The sequence below is a fragment of the Phyllostomus hastatus genome, unplaced genomic scaffold (assembly GCF_019186645.2).
Source record: "Phyllostomus hastatus isolate PE091 unplaced genomic scaffold, TTU_PhHast_1.1 phas_contig_38, whole genome shotgun sequence".
NCBI classification, from domain to species: domain Eukaryota; kingdom Metazoa; phylum Chordata; class Mammalia; order Chiroptera; family Phyllostomidae; genus Phyllostomus; species Phyllostomus hastatus.
The window spans coordinates 25,963,580-25,986,422 of NW_025333869.1; the positions used below are offsets into that span (position 1 = coordinate 25,963,580).

The window sequence follows — 22,843 nt, forward strand, 5'->3', positions numbered from 1 at the left end:
GGAAGAGCTACTAGCTGAATTCTGTGATTCACATTTCTTTGCTTTTCTTTTCTTGTTTCATCGCATTTTCAGATATTACTTGCTTTTGAACTTTGTGTTTAATAAGGATCTTAAGCTATATAGTCTTCTACAACTTGCTTTCCTTGTCTGAGCATTGTATTTGTAAAATCCATCTATTTTGTGTGTATAGACGTGGTTCATCCATTTTCGTTGCAACGTAATTCCAATTGCCTGAATGTACCACAGTTCATTTGCTCATTCTTCTGCCACTGGACACTTGGGTTGTCCTCAGGTATTTCCTAGTCTGATCCACGTTAGTTTGAACAGTCTTACAAACACCCCCATCCGGGTATCTGTAAGAGCTGCGCGCGGGCATTTCCCCAGGAGAGGACCTGCTGAGTGATGTGGTATGCCGATGTTCAGTTTTATGAGATATTGCCAATCTTTTTCTCCCAAAGTGTCTGTTCCAGTGCACACCCTCGCTGCCAGTCTGTGAGAGCTCCTGATACCCATCTTTAGCACTAGTGTTAAGCGCACTGATCTTGATACTAATAGAAACCATACAATGGCTGCAGAGGTGACAACCCAATTGGCTGAGCACCCACTCAGGTGAGGCCCCAAACGCCTACCCTGCTGACCTGAGGAGGTGGTGGGGACAAAAGTGGCCTCAGGGGAACTCAACAGACTGAGGAGGGTCCCAGGGAGGTAATCCCTCCTCACCTTCCACTGCTATCAGCTGGGTCCCAAATGGGTTCTCAGGCCTGAGGTACCTTAGGTCCCAGGTGGGACCCCTCTCTGTGTGGGGAGAGGGTATGGTGGTAGGGGCCAGGAGCACTGAGCACAGGAATTCCAGGGATTTTCAAGGGGTGACTTTGTTAGTTGGGGGTTAGGGGATGCCAGCTAATGTAACTTTCAGGAAAGGTTTGCTTTATTTCTTTAACTCCCAGATCCCTTAGGAGCAAATCAAGGATGGAACAGAAAACTCAGGGGCCTGGTCAGCAAAATCCTTAGAGGGTCCTGAGGCAGAACACCCTGCTTAGCATATCCAGAGTCCATCTACACTCCAGAAGGACTCCCTCCAGCCGGGGCCACTGGGGGAAGGGAAAGCAGACAGCGAGCAGGCAGGTGGTCCCACCAGGCACCAGGCGGAGAGCAGCCCACCTTCAGACCCTGGCTGCACACACTTTGACCTCCTCCTCCAGGGAGAGACGCAGCGTGCTCAGGAGAGGGGAAGGGTGCAGGGTGGAGGACAGAGAACCTGAGATGGCTTGTCTCCAGTGAAGCGAAGCAAGAGCTTGAAGCTTCCCTACAGCGTCGCAACCCTGAGAGCTGCCCCATCAGCTCGGCATCTCCTGGGAGGGGCTCCCACAGGAAAAGAACTTGCTAGTGTAGTCTGACCTTGGGGCCTGCTTTGGCCCCCAGTTCTGAGTCTGGGCTAGAACTGCCCCTGATGGCAAGTGGTGGGGGGGGGGGAGCGGGTCGGGGGGCCTGGGGGGAAGGAATGACAGCCTACAACTGGCTTCTCTTGGGCTGCCAATAGTCTGGCTTGGGGAGAAAGCCTTGCTGGGGTCAGCCCTCTGGCTCTGGAAAAATATATAATGTGCCTTTGCTCCAGTCCAGGTATTTGGATGAGTAGGTGGGTCTATAGCTCCTCTTTCTGGCTAGAGAGGTGGTTCCTGCAAGGAAACTGGGGTCCTGGGGAATTCTATCTGAGTTCTCTCAGACAGATCCTAGCTTTCTGCCAAGGCACCTTAGGAAGACAGAAACCTCTCTGGGACTGGGGATTATCTTAGTTGGGAAGGGATCCCCTAGGAGGCCCAATTTTGAGCTCAGGTGGGAGGCAGGTGGGGGAGGGATGTTGTAGAGAAATCCTGGAAACCACATTTCAGAGTATCTCTGGAATGGACTCTGTTCAATCCCTGAACCCTGAGTCTGGGCAGGCAGTGCTGCCTGGAGGCTTCATTAGCTTCTTCTTGGCCTTCTTCTTCAGTCCAAGGGCTGAGCTGAAGGCTGAGAAGACAGAGCACAGTCCAAGAAGCCACGAGACCGACAAGCCACAGAAAGAACCGCTGGTCCCAGGGATCGTGGATTTCAAGGTGATCCAAGAGGCATTGAGGACCCCCAAGCCCCAAGCCCTTGGCACCTACCGCTTCGGCCACCTCAGCCACCACTCCTTCTTCTCCCGGCATCACCCCCACCCACAGCGCGTGACCCACATCCCAGGTAGGGCCGGGCTGGCCAGGGCCTGGCCGCCGGTGGTGGGGACTTTTAAATCCTGGAAAGGGTGGACCCAGGCCCTATTTCTAGGCTGAGGCCCAGAGAGAATGGGGACTTGGCCAGACTCACAGAGCTGCTGGGCCACTTGCAAGCACTTGGCCAAGTAAAGACTTAACTTGAGGGGCAGGCTCCAAGGGCAGACCACATGGCCCTGCAGAGTTTCCCTTATTGCCGATTCTCCCACACATCGGAGAACAGGGTGCATGTTCTGCCTCAGAGCTGCACTCTGTTTGCCAACACAGGTCATTCCACCCATTCTACTGAGTGTGAACCACATATGAGTCAGGCACTTTCTTAGACCCTGGGAACATGACAATGAACAAGACAGTCCCTGCCCTCAGGAGCTAACTCTTGGGGTGGGGTGGTGAGGAGGACGGGAAACAGACCCAGCATCAGAGCATGGTGAGCGCCAAGGCTGTAGAGGGGGAGAGCTAACCAATGGCATGACTTTTGAGCAAAGAACTAAAAGAAGAGAGGGCATGAATCCACCATGTGGACGTTGGGGTTGGGGTGCAATGTCCTGGGCGGAGGGAAGAGCGAGTACGAGGGCCCTGAGACAAGCCTCCTGCCTCTATTGGAGGGACAGCAAGGAGGCAAATGTGGCTGGCGCAGAGTAAGGAGGAGGAGAAGGAGATGCAGCAGAGAGGCCATGGGGATCCGGATCGTGTGGCCCTGGAGGCCACTGTAGCCATTGCTGAGCCATGTCACTGAGTCAGATGAGAGCCACGGAAAGTTGAGAGCAAAGCAGTGTCAGAAGTGACCTGTTGGCCTCTGTCAGGTGGTGGCTCGAACCAGGGAGGTCGTAGTGGGAGAGTCAGTGGCCCCGCTCTAGAGATACACTGAAGGTAAAGCCAACGAGATCTGCTGATTGATTAAAAATAGTGTGAGAGGGAGAGAGGAGTCAATGTTGACTCTCAGGTTTCAGGCCCAAGCAACTGGAAAACCAGAGCTGCATTGATTGGGACAAAGATGACTTCAGAAGGGGCTGTGGAGTATGGGGGAGGAGTCAGGAGTTTGGTCTGGGACCTTAGAGGTCAGAATGTGAGATGTCTTTTAGACAACCAGGTGGAGACACATAGGAGGTCTGGAGTTCAGGGGAGAGGTGCAGACACGAGAACGAGTCAAGTATGAATGGTGGTTGGAGGGGCACGCCTGGATGGGACTGTCCGGGAGACTATGTGGATAACCTGGGGGCTGAGCCCCAGGGACCCCAAGGCTAAGGGGCTGAGAGGAGGAGTAAGCAACCAAGGAGATGAGAAGTGGCTGGCAAGCTAGGACAAGCCAGGAGAGTGAGGAGCCTGAAAGGAAAGTGTTTCAGGAAGGAGACAGTAAGCATTCATTCTGTCCTGATGAGGCCAGCCCTCAAAGCTTAACTACCTAGCAGCAACACGACATCACACAGACCGTAGGCTGAAGGGTCCGCAGGTATAGGCTGCTTGCCACTACCTCCAGGCTGCTGGTGTCAAGCCTGCACGGGCTGACAGATGGCAAAGGGTTTTATCCAGAGGCTTTAGCTAAATCTCACTTTCTGTGGTTTGAGCCCAGGTCCCTCTCGTCAGAGACTGTGGCTTATTGCCTCCACTCCCATGTGTCCCGTGTCGGGCTGTTTACCTCTGTGTGCTCACACCTGTCATAGCCAAACGGACCTCAGAACCAGGGTCTTGGGAAGCCTGACTTGCTGCGTGACCTTGAGTGCATCACTCGGCTGTCTGTTCTAAGTGCTGGGGGTCAGGTCTGGGGGGTTGCACAGGCCCTCCAGGCCCTAACGATTGATCTATGGGCTGTGGGCCCTGGAAGAAGTGGGGCCAGCGCCCTCCCTGCCCAGCCTGCTGGGGCCCTTGGAGGCCACTCAGGCCCACCCTCCTGCAGCCTCCATCCCTTCACAGATCTCACCGGGAGGCCCGTGTGTGTCGTCCGGGACAAGTCCTCTTGGTCTCCCTTGCCTCAAGCCTCACTCTTGTCCCACTACCTGATGAAGATGCCCACTGTCCCTGCCCCCGTTGGAGACCCGCGGTCCAATCGGGACCCTCAGCTTTTTTCTGGTGGGTACTTGGGCCACAGACCCTCTACCTTGGGGTTATGCCTGTCTCCAAGGGCTGTCCCACTTGCATAGGTGCCTGAGAAAAAAGTAGGATCCATCAGGTACCCCATCTTTCCCTCATTTCCTTTGGCATCTGCATCTGCATTATTCCCCCCACCCCTCAAGTCCTCAGAAATGTGCCCTTGCTTGGATCTGAGGTGTTTGAGGAGTAATCACAGGCAGAGGACAAGCAGATTTGGGCAACAATCATGTGACAGCTACAAACAGGAACGATATTGGAAAGATTTGGTGCTTGGATTCAGGCACCAGCCATAGGAATGGTCAGCCATTGGTGGCACGGCTGCAGGGAGCCCAAGGCCTCTGCTCTGCCAGGCTCCGCCCTTTCGGTCACAGGGAGGGGTCCTGCGGGAGGAGCTGAGGCAGCCTGCAGGCAGAGAGGTTTGGATGGCTTGGTCAGTGCTCCATACCACCCTCTCCAGTAGTCCAATATTTTAGTAACTGGCACTCCATATCAACTAAATCTCAATCTTGGCTTTGGTTTCCTAAAAGGGACAAAGCTAAATTAAATCACTTGTATCTTAGCATAAATAGTCAAATGCTCTCCAGCAGCTCCCACTGGCTAGGATAACCACAGCCCCTCTACAGCCCCTCCTACCCACGGACAATGCGCTTCCTAATCCTTCCTCCAAGGGCGCCACCTCCCCTTCCCTTAAGATGCAAGTGGGCAACTGGGAGGAGAAGATGCTCTTCCACCTACAGCCCCCCAACACCTGATGCCACTGGGAGGGCAACATTTGCCAGGATCTTGTCCCCTTCCCCCAGAGGCCTGGAAGAAGGAGTTGAAGGACCTGGCTTCCCAGGTGGTCACATTCAGCAAGGAGAATGAGCTGAAGAACAAAGAGGTGGGTGCAGAGCAAAGGAGCTGTTTGGGAGGAGATGCAAGGGGCCCAGCCCTTTGTAAGGAAACCCCGCCCAGTCTGGCCAACCTGATCAGCAGAGGAGCAAGTGATGGCTGAGCGCTGCTGTTCGCACTGGGAGGAGGGCCGACAAATACCAGCCTGTGGGAGGTGGCCACAGTGAGGGCTCAGAGGAGCAGAGAAACATATGGGGGGTGGGAGGGGGGCAGTGGGGAGAAACGCAGGAAGGATTCCTAGTTCAGAAGTGGGCGGGGGCATCCTCATAGAGGCACACAGCACAGAAGCTCAGAAGCTGGAAAACACAGGGCATCTTTAGAGAGCAGGGGGCTGAAGTGCAGGGCAATAGGGGAGAAGGTGGGAAGGGCCAACTTAGAATGTGGGCAAGAGCAGCTTGTTCTAATTCCTGAACTTAGCGTAGTGCCTAATCTCATAAGGAGTGGAGCGCCACTGAAGGTTTTCAAACGGGAGTGGAGTAGCCTTATGGGTGCTATTTGCTGACCAGCAAAGACAAGTTGGAGGCAGCTTGAAGGTAGTAGGAACTGGTCCTAGGACAGGCCTGGCCCTTTGTGGGTGAGTCCCGTCCTGCGCCTGTGATGGGCAGCAGAACTCTCATTTCTGCTCCGCAGCGAACTCACTGTGGCTCTGGGGGCAACTCAGCTAAAGATCTGGGTCTCAGTTTTTCTTGTCTTTAAAATGGGAAAAAAAGATATTACCAGTCTGAACTGGAGTTCCTGAGTCTAGAGGCCCCAGGCCTTGTGCCCGCAGGCCCAGCTTAGGAGGGTTTCTCAGGGCTAAGACAGGATGCCCAGCTGTGGGAGACAGACCTGGGGGCAGCTGAGCTAGGAATTAAGGTAGGTGGTGGGGACCTCAGCACAGAATACCATTTTTAATTATCTGACGGGGGCTGGGGGCAGGGGTAGCAGGGAGGGCCTGCCCGGGAGGAAGGACCACAGTGGGTGGCGAGGGGGTGAAGAGAGTAGGTGGGTGGTCAGTGTTCAGTGAAGTTTCAGGAGGAAGAGCTTCAGCTACCATGGAAGGGCCCCTGCTGGGGAGAGGGGTGTAGCACAGGGTGGGGCTGGCCTGTTCCACGTCCTGGGTCCCTGCGATGCTGTGATGCTGAGGTTCCAGGAGAGGAGGTGATGGGCACCCTGGAGACCTGACCCGGCCTCCCTCTGTTCTCTTCTCTTCCCCTCTGCCCTCTCTCCTATCTGTCTGTCTGTCTGTCTGTCTATCTATTCCATATCCCCACCCCTGGAGTCTCTGGCCACTTTTCTTCCAGCAGGAGGAGCCTAAAAGGGAGCAGGGGGCGAAGTACTCAGCAGAGACTGGGAGGCTCATCCCTGCTTCCACCCGAGCGCTCAGCCGCCGCCACTCCCGCCAGGGCCCAGGGAGCTACACTCCCAGCAGAGACGGAGGAGTCCAGACCTTCGTCCTGCAGGATCAGGAGCTGCTGGTGAGACCCTGGGAAGGCTGGGGCTGCGGCCCTAGTGAGGCCCTAGTCTGACCACCGAAAACAGGGTGGTGTCGCTCCCAGACTTACAGCGATCCCAGCTGGAACTCTCACAAACTGCTAAGAGTGAACTCTCCCAGGGATACTTGTACCCAAGACTGTAAGACCCGAAAACTCCAGACCTGAGAGACAGGAGCCCAGTCCCCTGCTGCTTCCAGGTTTCTGTGTAATCTTTTCCCTCTTTGCTAAGTCCTTTCCCCGCTTGGGGCCTTAGTCCCAGGATCGGGCCAAACTGGGGGCACGGACACGGTAGCACTGAGGTCTGTTCCCACTTCGGCACTGGGCAAGTTAACGAGGGGAGCTGCAGTGGTGGGGTGAGGAGCGTGGAGACGAAGGTCCTGCCCAGCGTGTCCTCAGACCACCCCCGGTGTGTGGCACCCTGCCGCCTGCAAGGCTGGCCCCAGCCTCGTCGCCCCACACTCTGAGAGGCGTCTGGTCTGTGCTACGACAAAGCACAAAGCCCACCTCCCCACATTCAAGTTCACCCATCAAGGCCTAAGATGAGTCCATGACTCGTTCCAGTGGGTTAAGGTATTGAAAGTCCCTGTTAAAATGCACACATGTTCTCCAGGAAAGGCCAGACAATTAGCCAGAATCTTAGCACCTTGCCTGTGACCAGTGCATTCAAAACAGCCCAATGAAGTGAGTGAAGCCGACAGGGCCCCAGATCCTCATGTCACAGATGGGGAGGCTGAGGCTCTGCCAGGTGACATTTTGTGGCCCAGGTCCTCACAGAGGAAGCAGCAGAGCTGGGACTAGAACACAGTACTTTCTCCACCATAGGGCGGCTCCACCTTGCCTGGAAATAGGTTCTCAGGTTCCTTGGGGAGGGTGCACAGGGCAGGTAAGTCGGATGCCTGGGAAACTGAGAAGGACCCTGGGGCAGAGTGGGGGCAGGGTCACCATAGAGGGTGGGTACATGGGGGCAAGGGTGGACACCCTAGCAGGCATAGGCCTGGGGGTGAGGCAAGCCCAGGTTCCCCTCTGACCTCCACTGGGTCAAGTGGGCTCTCCTGAAAGAAGGAACCCCCTTTCCTAGGACGCCAGGTGCTCCATCTCCCATCGCGGGCTCAAACTCCAGCCAACCGCAGACAGACCCGCCATCAACATCATGTCCTAGGGAGCCCCCGTAGCCCTTTCAAGACAGAGCTGGATCTTTTCCCAATGACCCTTCACTGGAGGATGCAGGGGGGAAAGGGCCCTGAAGCAGCAAAGATGGCAGATGCTGAGGACACAGCCGCAAGCAAAGCGGGCACCCTGCTCGGTGGCAGGAAGGAGCCCCAAGCTAAGCAGCTTGCAAAGCCAGCCAACCCCCACTGGGATCACCCCGCCTCTTTGCTAACATCTCCAGACTTTGAATTTGGGAACTTCAGGGTGGGGAGGCTCCTGGGGTCCCTGAAATCCCCACACCAAGGATGCGGGCATTTGGGACTCGGTGCGTCTCTGAGGAGCTGCCTGTCCAGCTCTGACTTCACCTCCCCAGGGAGGGACTTGGGGTACAACCAGCCCAAGCAGGGTTCAGAGATGAGGGGCCCACCTATCTGATTCTGAGGGTTAGTTCTGCCCCCATCTCCCTGCTGGGTACCCTCCTCTCTCTAGGCCTCAGATTGCTTACCTGTTCAGTGAGGAATTGAAGACTCTCCCCTCAGTGCTGTTGGGAGAGCCAGCCCTCTGTAGAGTGCAAAGTCCCATGCAGACGGGAGGCAAGGACCATCGTGGGGACCACTTTAGCCAAGCATGTGGCTCTAGAGCCCACTTCAGGGGGCAGGCACCCGCGTTGCCGGCTGGAACAGGCCATCCAGCGCACTGACCCACGTCTGTCCCGCCCACAGATCTTGGAGCTCCTTTGTCAGATCCTGCAAACAGACTCCTTGAGTGCTATCCAGTTCTGGCTGCTCTTTGCTCCTCCCAAGGGTGAGATTCAGCCCCATCCCAGGTTGTCCTCGGAGTGGAGGATGCTGAGGGCCTTGTCCGCTGGTTCGGCAGCATTCACATGTCACCGTGCTCCCTCCCCAGGGTTCTGTGCCTGAGCCTCGAGTCCTTTTTGGAGCCCCAAACTAACTGTCCAGCTGGACATCAGCTCCCTCCTCCCGTTCCTCAGCAGGATGTCCATGACCCTGCTCCCCAGAGGGGACCCCTCCTCTGCGCTGACCGCAGGCCTCGGCACCTGGGAGGGAGAAGTCCAAAGACCAGACTTAGCAGACTCAGCCCCCTCACCCACTGCCATGGAAAATGCGCACGCACACAAATGCAAACGCAAGCATATAATAACACACATGTACACGCACGTGAACACATGAAAGGGCATACATGCACATGTTGGGACGGGGTGGAGGCTATGCCTAAGTGGGAAGGTGAGGAGTGGTGAGAACCGAGAGCTGATTGGGAAGGCTTCCTGATGGGAAGAGTGCAGCGGGAGGAGGGGCCGGTCCCCTATGGGCTTCCCAGTCGGGTCAGGGTGGGAGGTGGGCAGGTGGGCCAAGAGCAAGGTGCACATGAGGAGGTGTGGAAGGGCTGGGCACACGGCACACACAGGGCCCGGGAGAAGTAGGACCTCCCCGTGGGGCCCCACGGGCAGAACGTGAGGTGGTTAGAGAAAGCTGCCCAGGCCAGGGTCAGGCAGAAGGGCTAGAGGCCCTGCTTCCTGCATGTCCCATCCAGGGACAGAATGGAGTCTGGGGTCGTGCCCCTGAGGACTCTGCTCCCCGGCTCTGCTTACAGAGAAAGACTTGGCCTTGAGGCTCCTGCAGACAGCAGTGGCTCAGCTGCTTCCCCAGCTTCTCGTCTCCATCCCGACAGAAAAGCTCCTAAACCAGCTCCAGGAGGTCCAGGAACCACCCCAAGAAAGGCCACAACCATCATTCAGGTGGGCTTCATACCCCTCACCTGCCCCTCTGGTCCCAGAACTGCTCCCTCACAGTCAGCACCTGTCCTCCCAGGCGAGGCTAGGGGGGTCCAGAGCAGGGAGCCGGGCGCTGGCCGAAGCCTGGGCTGACTGAGCCTGTCCTGGAGGGGGAGGGGAGCCTTTCCCGTGGGACCCTCCAGGGCTGCTCCTGCTGCTCAAAGACCCGGTCTGTCAGACCTGACCCGAGCTGCCGGCTGTAGGGGTGCCTGAGGAGCTGGCCTGTACCAGCTGTAGCAAGACAGGGCTGGAGAACCACAGCGAGCCCTCCCGAAGCTCTTGGGAAGATACAGGTGGAGAAGGAGTGCTAACACAGGCAGGCAGTGGTGCCTTTATGTTGGTTTTAGGGCCCTGGATGGCTGGAGAGAAAGAGATTAACCCCACGTGGGTAAAAGAAAGGTGAGGGGAGGCTTCTCAAAGCAGGCAAGGAGGGCCAGAAAGCCAGCACGGGCGCCTGCAGTACTGAGTGCCCGTGATAGCTGCCTGCCGTCGCTGGGTGCTTTACACGGTTCTAGTCCATACAGCCACCCATGGAGGCCCTGTCACCTCCATTTTCCAGGTGAGAAAACTGAAGCTCAGAAACAGTCGAATGACCACAGCCACCTGGCTGGTCAGCAGAAGAGCTGGCTTGCCTGCTTTATATGCCCAGCTGTGCTCAGGTTCACAGCAGAGCTGGTTAAAAGTGACAAGTCCTAGAGCGTCTAACACAGCTGGTGGTGTGGGAGGCGGGTACACAGGGGTACCCATTGTGTATTTCTAACAATCACCCAGGTATTTCTGCTATGGCTTGGAGAGCCCTGCTGGGTGAATGGGACTTGAATGAAGGAAGGTGGGGCGGGCCGGGGTGGGGGCGGGGAGCGGAGGGTCAGGAATGGAATCAGGAATGTGTGCACTTAGCGGATATTAGGTTGTGGGGTGGCTGCAGCGTGATGGGCTTGGGGAGGAATAGGCAGGTGCTTGTGCTCATTCAGATTTGTTGAAGGTACGGGCACTGCGTTTGGTTTTCTCTCCCACGTGAGAAGGCCAGAGGAGGCAGAGGAGCAAGGCAGGCTTGCCTCACTGCGGCCTTGGTGATGCCACCTGTCTGTCTGAGCCTCAGTTTCTCCTCCCCAAGCCCCTCTCCCATAGTTGCAGGGAGGACAGGTTACATCCGGTGCATGAAAAGGCTTGCTGAAGCATAAAGCCAATACGAGATAATATAAGAGCATTATTCGTGCTTGGAAGTAATTCACCAGGGAAGCTGGTTCTCATCTTCTCCACTAAGGGGGAGGCTCCTGTCTGCAAGGAGGCAAGAGACCAAGAGAGGACCCGCCTGGGGCAGCGCTGGGGGACAGGAGTGCCTTAGTTCCCTGTGGCCACGGCAGGCAGTGGAGTCACGGTTGTCAGGGTCCCGCTTGGGGTGGTGCCAGCCACGGACAGACACTTGCTGGTTCTCAGGGACGACTGGCTCCTACCTCTTCCCGGAGAACCTCCCTCGCCTCCCTGCCCATACTGCCGCTCTGCCAGGATGCGCTCTGGCCTGGCCTTCACTGACCTTCTTTCCTTTGTGTTGGTTACAGCCAATCCCCGAAGAAGTCGAAGACTACGGCTCTACCAAAAAGCGAAAAGCCAGGTAAGATTCCACGTGGCAGGTCCCCGAGGCTCACCGAGGCCCACCCTGGCTGGATTCCTTGGGGGGTTTAAGATTCCTTGGAGATGGGTCTCTGCCCAAAGAAGCTGTTCATCTCATCCATTCACTCATTCATCTGTTCAACAGAAACTTACTTAGTACCTGTGTGCCAGGCTCTAGGGATCTTTGGGAAGAATTCAGACAAGTCCCTGCTGTCAGGGAGCTTGCATACTCGGGGGAGGCGTGCAGGCAACGAATAAAAACGCCCGAGGGGCACTCATGCCACGAGGAAAGTAAGGCAGGGTGACGTGCGAGGCAGTGAGAAGGCCTGGCACGGTGAGGAGTGGGCTCCTTGAGCTGAACCACGGGAAGGGTTCAGCCTGAAGCAGGTCAGAGGAGAGCCGACAAGCAGGAATCCTACCTCCTGGGGTGATGGTGACAGAGCGAGCAGACCAGGGTGACCTGGGCCTTGTGGGTTGGGGACGGTGGTAAGAAATGAGATGAGACAGATGGACCTGGTATGTGGTCTCATGCAGAGGACACGGGGTGCACTGGAGGGTCACGGGCAGGACCCCTCTGGTTCCTGTGTGGAATATGGACTCTCAGGGGCTGGAGGGAATGAAGGAGGTGAGGGAGGAGGCTGCTGTGGTCACCCGGTGTCTTAGACCACGGCAGGGAGGGGGGTGTTCAAGGGGAGAAGAGACAGTACCTGCCATGCACTAGATTCTCCCTCACTACACTGTACAGGGTCCTGAGTGGCTGGCGGAGTGTCTGCAGAGAGTAGGCACTTCATAGATATGTGTTACCTGGATGTGGAAAGAAGAGGGTGGTAGTGAGGCTCAGAGAAGAGTCCGCTCTCCCCGTCACCGGCAGAGCCCAGAGCAGAGCAGTGTTGACTCGGGCTCTCAAGCATCTCCCCCTGCTCTGGCACATCTTCCCGGGGCCTTGCAGGGGCAGGGGTCCCCCCAAGTCTCCTGGGCAGCTCCCAGGTAAGGCTCTGGCCCCTCCTAACCCTCTCCCACACGCTATGTCTCCCCTTCTCCCAGAGCACATCGGGAAAGCACAAGTTCTGCGAATACATTCAAGCCAGAACACAGAAGAGAAAGCGCCAAAGCCAAAGACAGAGTTCCAAGGAGTCTGCCCTGCTCTGCCCGCCCAGCTCTAAAGTCAGCCCGGAATTCGAACTTGTTTTCGCCTCCGCCACCTCAGCAGCAATACGTGCTTTCCTATCACACAGAGTCTATTAAAATAGGGTCTTCCCTTTAAGAGGACGGTTCACTCTCCTATCAGCAGCAGGTCTGTGCTTGGGTTGTTTCTTCCTCAAAAGTGGGGTGAGCTGCGTGGAACCGCCCCCACCCCCCGGAGAACTCCTGAATGCCACTGCCCGCGTGGGGCTGACCTCGTTCCTTTGCCATCCAGGGAGCGGAGAGCAAATCGTGTCTGGGGCGGCCTGCGAAAGCTCTGCTGCTCCTTGAACCAAGGCACACAGGGCTCTGGGCGGTTAGGGCAGAGGTCAGGAACCCGCAGGCCTCCTTCAGATAACCATGGACACCAGTTGCTGAAGTCCTGCCAGGCACTGAGGCGGGGACTTTGGTAACAGCTAGTGATGAACAGTGCTACCTGACCCCAAAACGTCAGGGGGCTTTGGCTAAATATAAATGACAGATTTGCTCCAGGGTCTTAGGGTTTGCAAACTGGAAACACAGCTAGGCAATGCCCAGAGTGTTCCGACGGCGAGAGAAAAGCCGAGGGTTTGTGCAGTGAAAAGCACACCTGGCCCTGCACCGCAGCCCCGGACCCGCTGGGGTGGTGTCCGTCAGGTGTCTGGTGGTCTGCAGCGGGACGTGCTCTCTCTGAGGCTGCCCCGCGGGTTCCCTGCAGGTTGGAGGCACATCCAGGCTTTGACACAGGGTCAGAAAGTTCAAAAGTTTAAGTTCCCAGGATCAGTTAAAACAAGAAGAATTGTTTCCTCATGGCTCAGCCTACTTATTCTCCATAATTTAGCAGCTTGATGGTAACAACTCCATTTCATTTCTTCACTCTAGTCCCCAAACACTGCGTGAACTGTTCTACGTGCTTTGTATGTGGCCCTCTGTTTGAGTCTCCCAAAAGCTCTATGAGATGGAGTATTAATATTGTAACTACTGCTTTATAGATGAATAAACTGAGGCTCAGAAAGGTGAAACAAGTTGTCCGAGGTACGTAATACATGGCAGACCCCAGATCCACACCCAGCATGTCTGGTTCCAGAGTCCCCACTGCACTTTACTGACTTACAAATAGCAACCCTCACCAGAAGCTGTGGCTACATTCCTGAAAAGCATAATGGTTAGCAAGATGGTGGTTGGCAAGGTCAAGGAGGAAAGGGGCAGCGTCATATAAATGTGACTCAGACACCCTCAAGGTGTGTCTGTCTTTTAAGATCTGGAGAAGATGGCCTTGACCCTCTGGGAAGTCCACTGTCATCCTTGAGATATCTGCAAATTCCCTGAAAGGTACAGGGGAGGAAGGCACTGAGGATTTACAACACCAAGGTCACCTGAGGCTCTGTGCCCCTACTTCTCTGAGTTCAGTCCCTGGATTGTGGCTCCGTTCCACACTTACAGCGCTGCTCCTCCTCACATCAGTTCAGGCGGATTAAGTCCCTCTGGGTTTTCCCAAATACCCCATTCCCAGGAAATTTTTGTGTGTGCCAGGCTTCACTGGGGATTAGAGGCTGGACGGGAATTTGCTGTGAATCCAGCAAACAGCTTCATGCTCAATATTGAATAGCCTTGGTTTTGAAAAGTCCCTGGTCACTCTCCCAGGGGGGATTTTTCCTTGGTGGCAGCCTCTCGCCATATCGCTGGCTTTCTCCTCCTCTGTCCTCTCCCCTGGCACCAGTTTCCCCCTAGAAAGCCCACATTTTAATGCTTTTCCAATTTTTTATTGTGGTAAAATAGGTATCACCTAAAACGTACCGCTTTAACCATTTTTAAGCGTACAGGTCAGCAGTGTTAAGCCCAGTCACGGTGCTGTGCAGCCATCGCCACCGCCCGCCTGCAGAACTCTGTCTAGTGCAAATCTAAAACCCTGTGCATTGATAACTCCCCATCCCCTTGCCCCCACCCGCCCCCAGTCGCTGGGATAAGCTGACTTCATTCAGTGCTCAGGACAACACACAAAGCAGGTGTGATTAGCCACGGTTTACAGTCACATGTCAAAGTTTACCTAGCCATTAGGTAGTGGATTCAGGCCCAGGGCTAAGGGGCTCCTCAGTCAGCACCCTTCTGATATACCGCCCTCATGCAGGCCGCACCCCAAACTCTACAGTCTCCAGACAAAGAAGTAGAGTCTTCTCTCACTTCCAGCCACATCACCCCCTCTTTCCCTCGGCTCTTCCTCTCCAGCTCTTGGATATGGAGTAAGGCACGGCTGGCACGGCTGGCTCTCATTCCCTGGGTCCTTTTCAAAGTCTCCCAGCAGGGAGCACCCTCTTCCCTGTCTGAAGGGAATCACTGCAAAACCCCAGGGGGACAGCCAGCTGGGGGAGATGAAGGTTCCAGACATCTGAAACAGCACTGGTTGGAGTAGTTAGTGGCCTTCCTCGTCCGTCAGCTGCGCTGGGCCTGGGTCCCTCCGACCTTGTGCAGGCTGGTCACTGGGCTGGGGCCTGTAGGTCCGTCTGGCTTTGCAGAGTCTCTGTGCTCTGCTGGGCAGCACTTCCTGTCTCAGTGGCTCGACCCCATTTGACTTCTGGGTGTCAGGACACTTGGGGGTCACTCCTAAGTTTTCCCTAAACCCAGGCCCTGGAATTTGTCTCCTTACCCTCTGCGTCTCTGACTGAAGCATGAAGACAGATTTCCCCTTTGAATTATATCCACAGCATCACAGTCTTGAGGTGTTATTTATCGAAGTTCCTCATACCGTGAAATAAATATGAATGTGTTAAATCAATGGCCACCGAAGTTCCTCTGTTGTACCATCGGAGTGTACTTACCATACCGTGAGAAAAGGGGACTAGAAATGATAGCAACTGAAGATGAGAGAGGCACCTCAGGACTCTTGGCTCAAGGGCTCATCTTCTGATGGGGGTCAGCTTCTCACCGCTCACTTTGCTGGCTCATCAGTCTCCCTGCCCTACCCATCCCACTCAAATAGATGTGAATAGGCTGGAGACCCATTCCAGCAAAGGCAGGGAGGAAGGTTGTAACCTCACTGCTAGAACCTCAGGATCCTGCTGTTGGGCCGGGGCCGTTCCTCAGATGTTCCGTAGCCCGTTCCGAGCCCATGAGAAACCCCACTGTGGCAGCCACAACGTGGTGTCCAACTTCAGCTTAGACATCTGCAGTCACAGAGATCTCACTACTGTTACAGAACAGACTGGTGTGGCGCGCGGGGTGAACGATATACTATTACCAAAAGGACCCCCCTGTACTAGGTTTGCTATGCCCGCCACCAGAGGAAAGACGTCTCTCAATGCCAGAGACTGGTGAAAAGGAAAGGAATGATTTATTTAAAAGCTATACAGACTTAGAGTAATGACTTAATGTCTTCATTAAATACTAAAGTCCTTTAGAATACCCACAGATGCACACAGTCCTTCCTTCTTCTGTTTACTCAGTCCGGGGTACTGTATCTCAGGAAAAGAAGTAGAAGTCCGTGATTCAGGCTCGCGGCACCATCAGCTGTGTCGCTGCCACAATCTCCAGTTAATCCAAAGCCATATGGCACCATTTTATGGCTCACCAGCAAGAGTCCTTTCACCTCTTTTCTTCCAGACAAAGTCTCTCCTGCTTCCTAAACCACGTGGCAAAAGGGAGCAACCAAAAGCCGGGTGGTCCCAACCTGGTATGGCTGCCGTGCCTGGGTTTAAATCCCCGCACCAATCTTCCTCTGCAGCCCCATTTCCAACTCCTCCCACACTCAGTTACACCTGCCAGCATTCCCGTATTCTTCCAGCTTTACTGGGCTGCCAAAGTGAGTCTGAGCAGGCGTGGCCCCATGGCCAATCATCTCCAAGCTCTCACGCAGGCGCTGTAACCAGGGGGAGTTTCTTCCCAGTTACTTCCTGGGTGAAAGTGACTTCCATTCCCCTGGCTCAAAGCATGGCCACAGCTATTTAACATATCCATGAAACCAGTTAAAGGCTATAGATATGTTAAATGACCATGCCAGAGGTTAGCTGCAAAGCTGTTGCTATACAAAACAGCCCTCAGTGGCCCTGCTCCTTGTGTCCCGTCCCCAGCTCAGACTGGTGGGGGTGAGGACATCATATATATTTTTTTCTCTAATATTTCCTGAACAACCTGAGTTCTGGACCCCATTACAAATTCCTACTTGGGGTCCCCCCTTGGCTGCACCCTGTTACACTACCTGTCCTAGCTGCTCCAAATTTAGTTCTTTCCCCAGAACCACAGCGATCAAGTCTTTCCTTCCTCTGGCTCATTTTGCCCATGTCAAAACTCTGCAGAAAGGCTCGATTAGACCATGCCTCCTTTCAAAGCTTTTATACTGTTGGGAACGGCCCTGCCTGGTTTCAGAAACTGTAACCCCTTGTGGCTAAGGCTGAGTAAAAAGAGCTTGGGACCATAAACCATTAAGGAGACAAAGCTTATCTTCCTTGTAGGGGTGCAGCCTCTGCCCCCTTTCACTTCACCTGGCTTGGCACCAGGCGGATGACTGGTTAGCCAATGACAGGAAAGGAGGGATGATCTAAGACAGGCACAGTCTTGAAGGGGCCCTCAGGGAAGGACTTGGGGGGTTATAGAAAAAGGGGGTGATGAACCCTTGCCCCTCAGCTTTGACATAGCCTGAGTCCTCATTCTGTCTGCAAGAAGTCTCCTAATCTCTTGGCTGCCTTACTTCTCCTGCCTGACTTAAGCCTGAAACAATGCTAGAGGTGGGTGCAGCCCTATGCTGGAAAGGGCAGGTTCCCTGGGGCGATCAGGCCTAAGAAAGAATGCAGAAAATCTTGTGAAACCTGCTTTGCTAAGAATACCCTCAATTTAAATGATAAGGGTCCAAGCATGAAAGGGGTTTGTTTCCCAGTTTTTTTGGTCCTTTAACTATCACACCCTGACTCAGAATAAGCCCTCAGATTTCTTTGAATGTTATCTATTGTTTGGTCATTACTGCCTGACAATGACTGATGAGCTTTACCACTTGCCCCGTATCCCTATGCAAATTAAACCCAGTAAAAGCCCATTGAGGAACAAGCTCCTGGCCTTTCTCCTTTGAGAGATCGGCCACCTTTCCTCCCCAAGCAGATCATGTCTTGGTAGACTTATTCTCAGGGCCGAGGGCAGAGGCAGGGGGGCGGGCTACAGGCAGAGCATCCCCCCACACACATTATACCTTTCATTTTTAAGTTGTTCTTATTGTGTTAGCTAATACTTTCAGAGAATGTAGTTAAGTAATAATGATGATAGTAGGCATTTGAATATTTTTTAACAGAAATGCTTCTCATTCTTCACCATTAAGCGTAAGTTGACTTTATTTATATATCAAATATATGTCAACTAAAATACATATTTATAAGTGTTTCATTCTTAAGTATTTACTCCGCATTGTAAACTTATAGGGAAGTTACTGTCATTATGACAATTTTGCAGATAAACAGCTGAAAAAGAAGTAACTTGCTCAAGGTCATACAAATAGGAAGCAGATTCCAGTTTCGAACATGGCAGCTCCAGTGGGCAGAGCCCAGGCTCTTGACCCTGTCTGGCCCATAGTAACTCCGCGTGGTAGACACTGGTATTAGCACAGGTTTATGGATGAGAAGTCAGAAGAGAGGTTGAGTGATCGGTCCACACTCCAACAGCTTGCAAGTATATCCTTCCCAGGGTTCACACAGCAGTCTCAGGGTTCACCTCTGCTGCACGTTGGGTAAATTTCTTCTGCATGCTGCATGATTTTCCTCAAACCTGTCTTCCATTTCACTGTCTTGGTCTCCAACTATACCCTTGATATTACTTTACTCTATTTATTAACACTGCGATGCTGTTATTTTTGTCTTTCGCTTCTTAGCCCACACCACCTCCTTTTCGACTCCCTCTATTCTCCACTTCAATCTCTTATTTCAAATAATTTGTTATCTTTAATATTTTGAGAGCACACAACATTTCTTATGTAATATTATCTTTATTCCTGGGAGTGTCTTCTTCCAGAATGTATACCCATCATTCTCTGGCATGCTATTTTCTTCTCTCTCTTTCCTTCCTTTTTTGGTTCCTTCCTCCTTTGGTTCCTTCCTCCCTTCCTTTTTTCCTGTAGAATTTTCTGCATGGGTACGATATGCACAAACCGTGGCTTCTCGATCCTCCTCTTGGTTTACCTGTGCTCTCCCCTCTGAACGTGAGCTCGACAGCAGAGTGCTGCTGGCTCACAGTCCCCCTGTGTTCCTCTGCAGCGGCCTGGGGTGGACTGGGTCCTGCAAAGCCAGTAAATCAATCGTGTCTCTGTTTTCATCTATACTTTTTTTTAAAAAATAAGCTTTTAATTTTAGAACTGTTTTAGATTTGCAGAAAAAAAAAACAGAAAATAATACAGAGCTCCCATATATCCCACACCCAGTTCCCCCTACTATTTTTTAATATAACAGTTTATTGAGGTATAATACACAAACCATAAAATCCACCCATTTACAGTGTACGACTGGATGGTTTCTAGTATTCACAGAACTGTGTGACACAGTCAGTTCCAGAACATTTCCATCACTCCAGACAGAGACTCCTGCACCCAGGAGGACCCCCCACCCGCCCCTTTCCCAGTAGGTCTGCAGTAAGTTTCCTGTACCCACTGGTCACTTTCCATCTGCCTGGAAGCTTCCCCTGCCCTGTGCAACCGCCAACTATTTTCTGCCTCTATGGATTTGCCTAGTCTGGCCATTTCATACAAATGAAATCAAAATATGCGCTTTTCCGAATGGCATCTTTCGTTCAGCAAAATGTGTTCAAGGTTTATCCAGGTGGTGGTAGCATGTATTACTATTTCATTCTTTTTAGAGCCAAACAATATTTCATAATATGGACATACCAATTTTGTTTATCCATTCTGCAGCTGACGGACATCTGGGTTATTTCTACAATACCTTTTGGCTATTGTGAATAGTGCTGCTATAAACATTGTGTATGAATGCTTGTATGTTCCGTTCTTGGGGGCATCTACTTAGAGTGGATTTGCTGGGCCACATGACAACGCTATGTTTAATTTTTTTGAGAGCTGGCTAGACTGTTTTCCAAAGCAACTGTGCAATTTTATATTCCCACTAGCAGTGTATGAGGGTTGGCGCTTCTCCACAACCTGCCAACGCTTGTTACTATCTGTCTTTTTAAAATCCCAGCTATCCTAGTGAGTGTGAAGTGGTTCATTGTAGTTTGAACGCGCCTTTCTCGGATGGCATATGGTGTTGAACACCTTTCCCTGAGCTAATTGGCCATTTATGTATCTATTTTGGAGGACTGTCTATTCGGATATAATTTTGTTTTAAAAGCAAAACTCCTGTTTTGTATATGAGGACTCTCCATTCTGTCTAGGACTTTCCTAGGTCCACAAGGGTGGCCCTGCAAGAAAAGCCCGCCACCCATGTTGGTCCAAGGATCTCAAAGTTCTGCTTGCTCTTTGCAGCCGAGCAGTCTGTGCATTCCATCCACCTAAGCCGTTGTTTGCCATCGGAGATTATTAATATAGAGTCACTATTGCTCACATGCTTCCTGATAGCTGGGGGGGGGGGCAATGCATATTAGCAATTCCTCCATCTCCATCTAAGGTGCCCTTTACCCCTGATGGGAGGGAGATAGGTACCAGGGGCTACAGCGCCCACCTGGACACGCCCACACCCAGTACCTTTTCTACCAGACTGGGGGGCGGAGCCCCCTGTGAGATTCCTCCACCTCTTTGCCCAACTGCTATCATTATACTACTTTCAGGGAGCAAAACAGGTGTCCATTCCTGGAGCCTTCGCTTGGTCTGGCCCCAACTGTGGCATCTCTGGGTGAACCTTCCTGAAGCACCTGGGTGTGGGTGAGGCCCTCCCAGGTTTCTACAGCAGTGACCCATTCCTTGCTATTTCCATTTCCTCTGGGCCCCTGAAATATGCACAAAGAAATGAAAATAATGACCAAGATGCTGTAATAGTAATTGCATTTTAATTTTGGCCGACTTGGTTGTGAACGAGTAAAAACCTGAGTGGGATACAAGCACGAAAATCAGCTCAGGCTGGAAAACACACGGCCTGCCACCCATCAGGCCAGCTGGGGACGTACACAGCCAGGCCGCACGCGGCAGGGTTCACAGCAAAGGCCATTTTCCTCAAGGTCCGAGGCAGCTGTGAGAGGCCGCAACCACCCCTCTCTGAGCAACGTGCTTTCTCGCAGACTCCCAGAGCGCTGCTGCTTTTTGATTTATTCTTGAGGTTACCCAACTGCTGAACCAACCTTGCCTCTCCTCAGCCCCCCGGCCCCCAATTAACCCTCACTTCAATTAACCCTAGTCCTGCCTCAGAAAGTCACTGATCCAGGACTGACCCTCGGTGGAAATCCAGACCTTGGGACAGACACCCCTCGTTCCTCCGTCCCTCCGTTCAGTGGCGCTTCCCGCCTCCTTGCCGCACCGTCAATCCGCTTGGTTTTGTGGAACCACAGGCTTGTCCTCTGTGGTCGCTGGCTGTTCAGCTTTTAAGGGCTGGTATTAAATCAATGTAGCCCAGCTCTGTTTCTTCCATTCTGCCCAGTTGGGCATCCAAGGTAACTAACCCCGGGTATTGGTTGCTTAGGTGTTTCTTTCCTGTCAGCGGGAGAGGGGGGAAATAGTGCTGATGAGCAGCTCTCCCAGATCCGGCCACTTCTTCTAGGATCGGGTGGGCCCCGCACACAGCTGCCCAGGTGGCAAGGTGGGCCGTCGTCCGGTGCCCACCACGGACAGCACTCGGGTGAAGGGCCGAGGACCCCAGGTGTGTGTGTCCCAGGGTCTGCCTGTCCCCACACCCTGCCAGGGAACAGCCCTGCGGCACGTGGCCCCGCCCCAGGGAGCTATCTGTCTTGGGCGGGGGAGCCCCTCCTCTCTTGGGGCCTCGGGTCACACGTCAGCTCTCTTAGGTCCCTTCTTCTTACTTGGACAATGAGGTTCTAAGTTCAAACTATAGAATTAATTGGGAATCCCTGTAATAAAAATCACTAACATTTGTTAAAAGCTTTAAAAAGTGTTTTTTTTTTCTTAATCCTCACCCAAGGATATATTTACTGCCTCTAGAGAGAGAAATATTGCTGTGAGAGAGAAACATCGGGCAGCTGCCTCCTGCACGCACCCCAGCTGGGGATCGAGCCCGCAGCCTTCTGCTGTATGAGACGTCGTCCCAACCAAGCCACCCCGCCAGGGTTGTTACAGGCTTTTGGTGTCCCTGGCACTATGTTTAGCCTTTGGTATATATTTTCCCATTCAGGTCTCGTAACAAGATTAAATATTACTAGTATCACCATTTTTTTTAGGTGAAGAAACAGAGGCAAAGCCAGGCTAAGAAACTTACAGCTGGTGAGGGGTGGCCATGCACATGATCTGCACACCGTTGCCCGGAGTGCCACAGAGAGATCACAAAGCAACCGAGGCACAGAGGTGGCCGTGACCGCTCAGCCACACAGCCAGAACCCAGGTGCCCCGGCTTCCAGGCCAGGACCCTCTCCTAGACTCTCCTTCCAGGGCTGCTCGCAGGGCCCCCTCCAAGCCAGGCTAGCCAGAGGGAAGGCTGGCTCTCCTTGCAGGGCTCTGGCCCTTTCAAACAGCCTGACCTGGAGCTCTGAGTCCCAGGCTAGAGGGAAAGAGGAGGAGGGGAGGGAGGGGCCCCAAGCAAAGATGTTTGTGCAGCAGCTCTGGGAGGGTCCTGGCCAGCCCACCTTGGCCCAGCCCAGCAGACCAGAGGTGGCATGCAGCCAGAGGACCAAACTCAGGCTGTTGGTAAGTCCCACTTGAGCTCTGGGGTATTTCTTTTTCCCCACCTTGCAGATGATAGGTGAAGTGAGGCGCTGACGGTCAGACGCAAAGGCGTGCAGAGCTGGGCTGGAACCTGCATCTTCTGCCTCCCAGACCGGTGCTCTGCCCCTGCACCCTGCGGACCACTTAACGAGATGGCCAGCTGAGGTGATTCCGAAGGCCCCTCACATATCCTAGGCTCCTGGGGACATCACCGAGAGTGCCAATTCCTCCCATGCAGACAGCAAAGCCAGAAGTTCTGGTGATGTCTGTCGTCTGTTTTAACCCCCAAGACTTCTTGTGAATGTTTTGAGAGAAGATGATGAAAACCACAATTTCTAAGATTTGGCTGATAGTCCTATTATCCCGTTGGAGAGACTAAAGTCTGAACAACTTTTCTGGAGGCAATTGGGGAATGTATACGAAGTGTCTGTGAAATGTGGTTTTGGTGCACTTCCCACTCCATTTCACTTCTGGAAGGCTCTCTTAAGGAAAATCAGGTAAAAATTAAAAGTTCTACCTCGCGTCATTTTTTATGATGCCAAAATTTGGAGACAACCTAAAACCACAGTACCAGGGGATTTTGGTGAAGTAAATGGTCACTTAGCCATGCAATGGGTACTATGTGCCACTGAAAATGAAG

At 53.3% G+C, this 22,843-nt stretch overlaps 1 protein-coding gene across 1 annotated transcript; it reads left to right on the top strand.

Moving 5' to 3' along the window:
• Nucleotides 1–565: 565 nt before the first annotated feature.
• On the top strand, nucleotides 566–12,421 carry TBATA (thymus, brain and testes associated). Its single transcript, XM_045842444.1, has 10 exons — nucleotides 566–609; nucleotides 1,991–2,223; nucleotides 4,164–4,319; nucleotides 5,141–5,220; nucleotides 5,738–5,746; nucleotides 6,515–6,688; nucleotides 8,578–8,659; nucleotides 9,467–9,611; nucleotides 11,207–11,259; nucleotides 12,303–12,421. The coding sequence occupies exons 1-10, from the start codon at nucleotides 566–568 to the stop codon at nucleotides 12,419–12,421; spliced, it is 1,095 nt and encodes a 364-aa protein (XP_045698400.1).
• The last annotated feature ends 10,422 nt before the right edge of the window (nucleotides 12,422–22,843 follow it).